The sequence below is a fragment of the Etheostoma spectabile genome, chromosome 12, assembly GCF_008692095.1.
Source record: "Etheostoma spectabile isolate EspeVRDwgs_2016 chromosome 12, UIUC_Espe_1.0, whole genome shotgun sequence".
Classification (NCBI taxonomy): Eukaryota; Metazoa; Chordata; class Actinopteri; order Perciformes; family Percidae; genus Etheostoma; species Etheostoma spectabile.
In genome coordinates, this window is record NC_045744.1 from 1,575,103 (window position 1) to 1,584,221 (window position 9,119).

A 9,119-nucleotide genomic window follows, 5' to 3' on the forward strand; every position below is an offset into this window, starting at 1 on the left:
TGTGTGTGTGTGTGTGTGTGTGGTGAGGGGTAGCAGGTACAGAAAGGGACCTAGTAGTTATGGTTTTGCTTAGATTTGTCCTTAAAGCAATACTTTACCCTTAAATGGACCATTTGAATATCAACCCCACTGTGTTACCTTGAATTCCTGCAGAGAACTTTGATGAATTTTAATTGATAGGGGGTTTAACAACATCATGCATTATTATCCAAGTTCCATTCACTCGGCCGTACTGTATGTATTTTCCCAAACCCATGCATTTTTTCTAAAAATCTCACCATATTAAAACACTACTAACTTTGCCTGCACAAGACAGTTGTTTCGTCTCTTTTCAGTTCAAACCGGAATAGGAAAATTAATCAGTTATTGTTTTCCTAAGCCATCTGTATTTACTCTCTCAAACTGCGAGGTCAACCCAAGCACACCATCATCATGCACTCACCATACGTATACAACATTAAATACATTATCTTCTGTTACTTCACTATTGTACTCTGTTCCACTTTTATCGGCATAAATCCCTTCCTTGATAAATATTGCAGGCAGCTTTGCTGAAAGATTAATGAACTGCCGTCTCGCTCCAGCGGTCAGAGGCAACATCCTGTGGCCACTTCCCTCCACTTTTTTCACTAATTCCATTAAGAAACTGTTCTGTTTGGATAAGCGCTGCTATGGTATCTAACTGTTGTTTGACTTAGAGCATACCATCGTGCAAAATCAGAGGCTGAGACAGAGTACATATGGCATTTAGGAGATCACCACCTTGATGGGATTCTTATGGCCCTGTGCTGTTAATGGGGGGGTGATAGCATGAGTGGATTGTGAGTGGACACATGATTAATGGCTGTAGCAGTCCTTAAAAACAGCTTTCATTTAAGATAAAGGTCAGGTCCCTTCTGGGCGAGACCCTTTCCTAAACAAGGAGCCGTGAGTGAAAATAAACCGCTGCCATTTGAAACAATGACTGCCGATAAAGGGCCCTCATATTCATCACCGACGGGCGCCATTGATCTCGGAGCCAAAGTAATGCCATTATGAGCGACCAAAGGCCGGCTGCAACAGCTGCACTGGCATTTGGTCTCACGTTGCATGCATGTGTGCCACCACCACATGTCTGCTTGCCCTGCACTACAACCTCTCACAAAGTCTCCCTTTTTCTCTCAATATCTCTCTGTCACCTTTCCCCCTTTCTGTTCTATCCTCCGTCATGCTTCACAGTGTTCATGCACAGAATGCAGAACACTGAATACATCTTTCTGTATTTACCACACATGTACACGCTCCCCCCGCCACCCCTCTTGGCATGGCATCTGACAGAGGGAGTGATCTGGTTTGCATTTCTCAGCAGGGAGGCAGACCAGCTTTGGCCTCTCTGTCAACATATGAAATGAAATCAGATGCCGGGGACGCCTGTCTCTGAAAATTGGAATCACTCAACCGTGTGCAAGAATAAACCTGGGCTATAGTCTCCTATCTCACCGATTGAGAAGCGCATCCATTCCCAATATCATCCCATCTCTGTTGAATAAAAACAAAGGTCTTTTCTATTCTCATTAAGGACTTTTTCTCCCCTGTATACTCCTATCCAAACACAGAAATAATGTGATTTCTTCACAGCTGGCTGATAAACCTGCTAAATTATGCAGGGCTCCCAGTCAAAAGCCCATTGATGTTTTTGTGTGTCTTCTTCTTCTCTCTTTTTCTGCTCTCGTTTTGCCTTGTGCCGGGATGTAAACGGGTGGAGCTGTAGGGCTTGGGACACTCATGCATATCGTATGGGCTCACACACACACACACACACACACACACACACACACACACACACACACACACACACATACACATACACATACACATACACATACACACACACACACACACACACACACACAAGGCAGGGCTGCCACAAAGAGGCTAGCCATGCAGAAAGGAGAGGTGATGTCACACATCTGGATCCCCCCCAGCCGTGCTGGTAAAGGGCAGGGCAGCCCCTCATGACAGCCCCTCAGCAGCAGCATGACAACGAACTGCACTTTAAGACACGCGTCAGGTGTCAAATATCCAATCTAATATTAAATCCATTGTGGACAAGATGGTTGCCTTATTTTTCTGCCCCCGTTTACCTGAGGAAGGTCTGCTGTTGCTGTCTGTCAGATCAAATTGTTGTTTCTGTCGGTCTTGAAATAGGCCTAATGGGCTGGAAGGAGACGTTGACATGGTTACATATCCCCGGTACTTGCCCAGAGGTGGTTTGTCAAGCTGTAATGGGGCCTCCTTTTCATTGAATGTGACGTCTTGGCTACCGTGCAACTGATAGAATAATCATCTTTCAGCAGAAATGCAAACACTAGTCCTTCTCCCAAAAGGTAATGGGTATGTCCCGAGTGTGGGAATGAGACAAAGAACAAATACTTCATTACTGTACTTAAGTAGACTTTTGACGTATCTGTACTTTACTTCGTTATTTATGTTTCTGGAAACTTTTACTGATACATCACTGCATTTCCTAGATGAAATGTATACTTTTACTCTGTTCGTTACTGCAAAATACAGGGCGACAGCTATTTTTTACGCGATGGACGGCGTTGGAAGCGTTTCCAGGCAAAATAGAATAGAAAAAAGAGGTTTATATGTCATTTTAACACAAATACATTTAATAAATGACATGTTGATGTTTGAAAGTCTCTAGAGTTTTGACATAAATGCAGATATAAATGTAATTTAAAAAACATAATAATAAATAATTACTGATTTTCAAATATTGCACCTGTCAATACAGAACGAAAATTGTGACCTATGCACAAAATAAACAAGAAAATTGTGACCTCTACACGAATGAATAAAAATAATCTAAATAACGGGACCAATTTCATGAACTGGCGTGAGACCAGGTTGTCCTTTCATGTCAGAAATCCCAGTTCTTCAATGTCACAAGTCATTCATTCATATGAAAATGCCTCACGATTGTAAAATGTGGGCTTTTTCTTCAGTATTAAAGTGTTTTTAGGGTTAAACAAATGACTGATGTGTGATTTAAGTTCATGTTCAAGGACCTATATGAAACCAAAAGTCAAACTACATCTCAAGTTCTGTTTCCTCTCTCCACACCAGGCAGCCCAGGAAGAACCCCAGCTCCATCTCCCAGGACGCGTGGGATAAAGCTTCCCCGCCCGGCGAAGGCTTCCAGACAGCAAAGGACAACCCCAGGTACTCCAGCTACCAGGGCTCCAGGAACGGCTACCCGGGCGGCGGCGGGGTCAACGCCAGAGTCCTTCTGGAGGCCCAGGAGCTCCTGAGGCAGGAGCAGAGGCGGCGGGAGCAGGAAGCCAAGGGGAAGCTGATGCAGGAGAGCATCGGTCACAGCAGCTATGAGTCGTATCCTAGAGTGCACCTGAAGGACCCAGCCTCCCCCAAGGGTCCGTACCGCCATGATGTGCCACCGTCGCCTTCACAGTTAGCGAGACTTAATAGAATTGGGTCAGAGAAAGGAAGACTTTTTTATTCTTGAGGAGGATTGTTGGTCTAATGAATGAAGAGCTGAACAGAGAACTAATGCTTTGAAAGGGGGTCTACCTTGAAGGAAAAAAAAGGTGGACGCTACAAATCTCGACAAAGGGACAACCTAGAGGACTTCTAGCTTAGCGATGATCCTAGAGGTAACCAGATGTGAAGTGTACTCAGTATGTGGGTCTTTGTTTTCAATCCCTCGCTGTGTCGATGACCTATACCAGTCAGTCAGTCACCCTCCTACAGACATGAGACGCTCAGTGCCTTCTCTGCACCCACCAATACGATGCTTGTTCACAGTCGTCCAGGACTGTGATTCATCGAGATCTGGCACCGGCATGTGCTGACAATCAAATGGGCAGACAGGCAAGTGAGTGGGCCTTCTCTAGAGCCCATGGGGAGGCGTAAGTTTCTGTGTGGGTTTGTGTGTGGGCATGTGACAAGGTTGCATGTTTCACAATCACGTACGTGTGTCGTGGCGTCACAAAGTGTCCCGTGGATGACAGGTCCAATCGGTCTCAAATCACCCGTTCTTCACTTCGCTAAAGTCAACATTCGACCCCATACCGGCACTGCCAGCATTTCACTGCATTCTGCTTTCTCTACTTTCAGTGTGTTCTCCTCAGCTCTTTCACTTGAGTACTCCCCGTGGAGAAGGAAAAGACAAGGGAAAGTGTATGAAAGAAGCAGGGCACACTGTTTGTGTTATTAATAAAAACGCCCCTCTCATAAATTATTCATATCGTGTGTTATCTCCATGGAGGAGACCCAGGCAGAGAGGGTAGACAGCTCTGATCCTCTGCCTGGCCCCCCTGCACCGCTCTGGGCTTGACTCTCTGGCCCGCCTGCCTGTCTGTCTGGAGCTCTGGCTCCTCTCCTTCTCGACACCTCTCTGTTCATTACCTTTCTTTCTTCTACCTCAACGCCCCCCACCTTTATCCTCCTCTCCGCTCCGCTCCTCGCTCATCTCCCACCTTCCTCTCATCTCATCTCCCCCCGCCCCTCCCCCCTTACTCTTCCCCCTGGTACCCGCCACCACCCTCCTCCCTGTCTCCCGAGTTAGGCTCTACACTGAATTTTTCATCACAAGCCACCTGCTGCCTGCCAGAGCCAAAGAACGCTGCCACCAGAGGAACCGACAGAGGGCCCGGCTTCTGACATAAAGAGGGGAATGAGAGCAACAAAAAAGAGGCAGAATAAAGATGGGTGGATAGACAATAAGCCTGCCAGTAAGAGATTAGCTGGTGCTTTTCTCCTGTTTAACAAAAGGCAAAATTGTCCTCACGAGTTAATTGCTTTTTGTATTTGTACCTTTTTAAGCATTTAGCTGACACTCTTCTGCAAAATTTACAGAAATTCTCCTTAGAACTGCTTATTTCCACACAAAAAATAGATGTTAATGTAAAATGTTAAAGTGTGGTCTGTGAATAATCCAGAGTAAAGCCTTGTCAGGGGTAAAGTCCTAGACCCCATAGGCATTCATTCTCTGGGCTCCTCCCCCTATCCACAGCTATATTTATTAATTTGTGGGCCCTCCTCACATGAGGACCATGTATACTCAATCCTCCCCCCCCCCAGTCCAACGCCCCTGGCCTGGTCACCATAGAAAGTGGCACTGCAACGTTCATCTGCAAGTCCACACAAATTAGGCGGTGCAAAAACATTGCTGACATATTGGCAGGGCCAGAACAATGCTAGCGGTAGTCAGTCACAATAGCTCTCCGAGTTAGCTAGCTTGCTAACTGCCAGTTAGCGGATTTGTAACATCAGTAACAGTGCAGTAGGTTCACGTTCATTCAAAAGACCATCGGACCATGGACTCCCGTCTTATAGCTGTGCGTCTTTAGGGATGTAGTGGATACTACAACAGAGGGGACAGTGCAACTCAACTAGTTAGCTACAGTAGCTTCCTCCAATTTGGAGGATTTGCTTGTCAAAAGGGGAACGTGAGGACCATGCATGATATTCAGTTGGCCTCTACTGTATTAGAGTGAAGACAGAAATCTCAAAAGTTGGACAAATTAAATCCAAACTAAATCTATGTTCTTGTCATCTCTGTAAACCGACCCTTCAAGCAAGTGGCATGTTGTCGTCATAGGTCGGAAAGAATACCTTGGGCATCGATGCATAAAAATCACAGCCCGCCGCTGTAATTGTTGCAGTAGGAGGCAACGGCTTCTCCCAGTCTGAACCTTCCCCTCTTTGACATCAGTAATGTTTAGGACATGACTGTCTCCGCCTACAAGTGAACAAATGAGACCGAGCTGAGGTTGAACTTCAAACTAAAGGGAAATAGTAAAAGATGGCCATCATCGAGCTGAGGTAAACAAACGGGGGCTGCTTAATTGCCCTTCACTCCTACACACCCAATATGCAGAGGGAAGCTGCATGACATACATCATCTCCTGTTGGTTAATGAAGGCCCTCGCTGGGAAAGATACAGGCTTAGTAGGGGAAATATATGATGAATGCAATAAGTAAAGACTTTTCAAAGGCATTATTCCAATGTATAACCCTGTATTTTAACCTGAGGAATGTTCACAATGCAATGTTTTAAGCTAAAATTACCCTTCTGCATTATGTATGTACTTTTTGTGTATGACACAAACGCACTAAAGGATGGCCCCTTGCCAATGTGTTTTTAAATCCACGCTACGGTGGGGCTGATGTTAACTGTTAGCAAGTAGGATACACAGTGTGCAGGTGATGGTGAAATATATCTCCACTCTGAATGGTTTTCAGTAAGAAGTGTTTGGTTGTAGCGGCCGACGCTTCCTGTTGTGAACACTATGCGTCTAAAAATGCAGAGTAACACGGTAAGAAGGCTGTATTTGGCTTTGGGGTCTGATATCGATAAGGGCCTGTTCTTATATCCCAATGTTTTACACAAAGAGGGACACGATGTGATGTGTTTCGATGACACTACCGTGTGTTTTTAAACATTTTTAATGTCATATTAAGGGGTACTCCTTCCTGAAGCTTTTTGTTTTTTAAATTTTATTTACAAGAGCCAACACGTGACGAGCGGTTATCTGTGTATTTGTATCCCGTTTGACATTGCCTTCAACCATGCTGTACCATGATGTGTTTTAAAGTATAAAAAGCAATGGAAGCTGATGTGCAATTGTTTTTTTTTTGTTTTTTTTCCAGAAAACTTTTACATGATATATTAAGAAATGTATACAGACAATTTTCCTGTACATATCAAACTTAGAATAAAGTGGACGGCCGTTCCGTCCTGTTTGCAACCTCTGCCTGTTCAACCTTTCCTTTCTTCAACATCAAATAAGTCTTTGGATTAGGCAGAAGGGACTCTTTCTGCTGTCAAATGTCAAATCTGTCAGGTCTGCTTGCTGATGTCTTCTTCTGAGACCGACAGAGAAGTTGACGGATTCAAAAGAGATAACATACGGGGGGGGGAGCATCATTAATTCCTTTGGGAGAATCGTGCAGCAGCTGATGTTTAGCTTCGCTGCAACAACTGTGTCTCCCTGGGTAACCGATCTGTTGAACGCCGTTGTGTTTCCTGTTATTAAGTCCGTCCTCATTCCCATTGTCCCTCACGGGGGATCTGTTAAGCAGCTCCCCGCTACTGTTTTTGTTCTGAAGGCCAAAGGTGACATCCTAACCAAATACCATTAATTCTCCTTAAGCCAACCGGCTGTATGTGTTGGAAAACGCTGATGGATGAGAACAGAGGGAAAAGAGGTGGATGCCGAGAAATCCCTTTGCTTCATCCTGTGCTTTTATCCTTCACGGCAGTCTGCTCTTTTTAGAGTGTGTGTGTGTGTGTGTGTGTGTGCGTGAGAGAAATTCAGGGAGTTCATTCTTAAAATTGGGTCACCATGCCTTGGTCAGATTTAACCTTCAGAGCATTTCCTTTAACTGTGTACTAAGGAAATACACACACACCGGTGTTTGCATTAGTGAGGTCATCTGGCCCTCTCCAGAATGAACGTACAAGAACACAAGATGCTCTTTTGGTTGTGTCAGTCTTCTTTACATTGGTACGTATTGTAAATACTGATGGAATATGGAACATGCACCGTGCATTACATGAATGTGAATGTGTGCAGCAAACGGGTATACCTGCAGCTTTTATCTCTTAGTCTCTTTTTGCACCTAGCTTTATGTTACATGTTGCATACTATAGAGTGATGTGATGTCATGCTGTTTTTACCCCAAGGACAGTTACAGTACATGGAAGTGTATTCTATATCCACGACAGTCCACTTCCAGGATTTCTCCGTTAGCAGTGGAAATTCCTCCGGGTTTCACTTCATGTAGGACGGATGTATGTTGCCATTGGCTTTCTTTGTGTTGGCTTTCTAACCTCTGGTGGATTTCTGAGGACTACGGTTACCTGGTCCTCAGGTCTCTGCAGGGTAAATCCAGACAGCTAGCTAGACTATCTGTCCAATCTGAGGACTAGGTTACCTGGTCCTCAGGTCTCTGCAGGGTAAATCCAGACAGCTAGCTAGACTATCTGTCCAATCTGAGGACTATGGTCACTGGTCCTCAGATCTCTGCAGGGTAAATCCAGACAGCTAGCTAGACTATCTGTCCATCTGAGGACTATGGTTACCTGGTCCTCAGATCTCTGCAGGTAATCCAGACAGCTACTAGACTATCTGTCCAATCTGAGACTATGGTTACCTGGTCCTCAGATCTCTGCAGGGTAAATCCAGACAGCTAGCTAGACTATCTGTCCAATCTGAGGACTATGGTTATTGGTCCTCAGATCTCTGCAGGGTAAATCCGACAGCTAGCTTATACTATCTGTCCAATCTGACGACTATGGTTACCTGGTCTTCAGATCTCTGCAGGGTAAATCCAGACAGCTGCCTCTGCACTCAATTGGATAGACCTACAACCAATCAGATCAGCGGAGTATATGATGTATGTTGACCTTTTGGCGAATCCCAAAGGAAGGACAGCAAAAACATCTTTCTGATGGACAAACGCCTCGATGGCGGTTCTCTGTTCCTCTTTATAAATGAATGTTCTGTCCACATCTTCTCTAACAGACGCCATGCGTGACCTCTGCTTGTCCAACCTTTACTTTCCTCAACACCCGGCATCAAATAAGTCATCTAATTTCTCCAGCGGCGCCAAGCCCGCCTTGACAATTTGATTGGTCCGAACAGCTCTGGTTGGAGCATAGTTGCTCCACAACGGATCCAGTCCAGACCGGACTTCCCAACTCAAATGTTGTGAGCGGGGCTAAGTTCTGCTAGCATCCAGGCTTGCAAAACTAATGAATTAAGTACGAATTAGCAAATGTTAGCATGTTATTAGGCTAAGCTAAGATGGTGTACATTGTACCCGCTTAACACTAGCATTGTCATAGTTAGCATGTGAGAATGCTAACATAGACAGCAGGGATGTAGTCTTGCTGTGTGAGGTAATACAATACAATAAAATATGGATTTATATTGTTATCAATGACCAGATATTCTTTTCTTTTTCAGTATAATGTCCCATGAAATAATAAGTATGCACCATGTGTTTGGCGCATATCCAAGGAGTTGTTTGCTTCTCTTGGGTCCATCTATACAACCGTTGTGTTTCCATTACCTGGTTAAAACCTGTGATCTGTCACCAATAACCCC

The 9,119-nt window shown here is 44.8% G+C and overlaps 1 protein-coding gene across 9 annotated transcripts in view; it reads left to right on the forward strand.

Annotated features, from left to right (window-relative positions):
* The window catches only part of pard3ab (par-3 family cell polarity regulator alpha, b), a 351,497-nt gene extending 344,750 nt beyond the window's left edge, over positions 1-6,747 (forward strand). For 6 of the 9 annotated variants that reach the window (XM_032532544.1, XM_032532550.1, XM_032532546.1 and 3 more), the window contains one exon: positions 3,112-6,747. In XM_032532544.1, the coding sequence (XP_032388435.1) occupies positions 3,112-3,508 (397 nt within the window). In that variant the 3' untranslated portion in view covers positions 3,509-6,747. The remainder of the gene's footprint in view (positions 1-3,111) is intronic. The other 3 variants (XM_032532545.1, XM_032532548.1, XM_032532549.1) reach the window with 1 other exon arrangement.
* Positions 6,748-9,119: the final 2,372 nt, after the last annotated feature.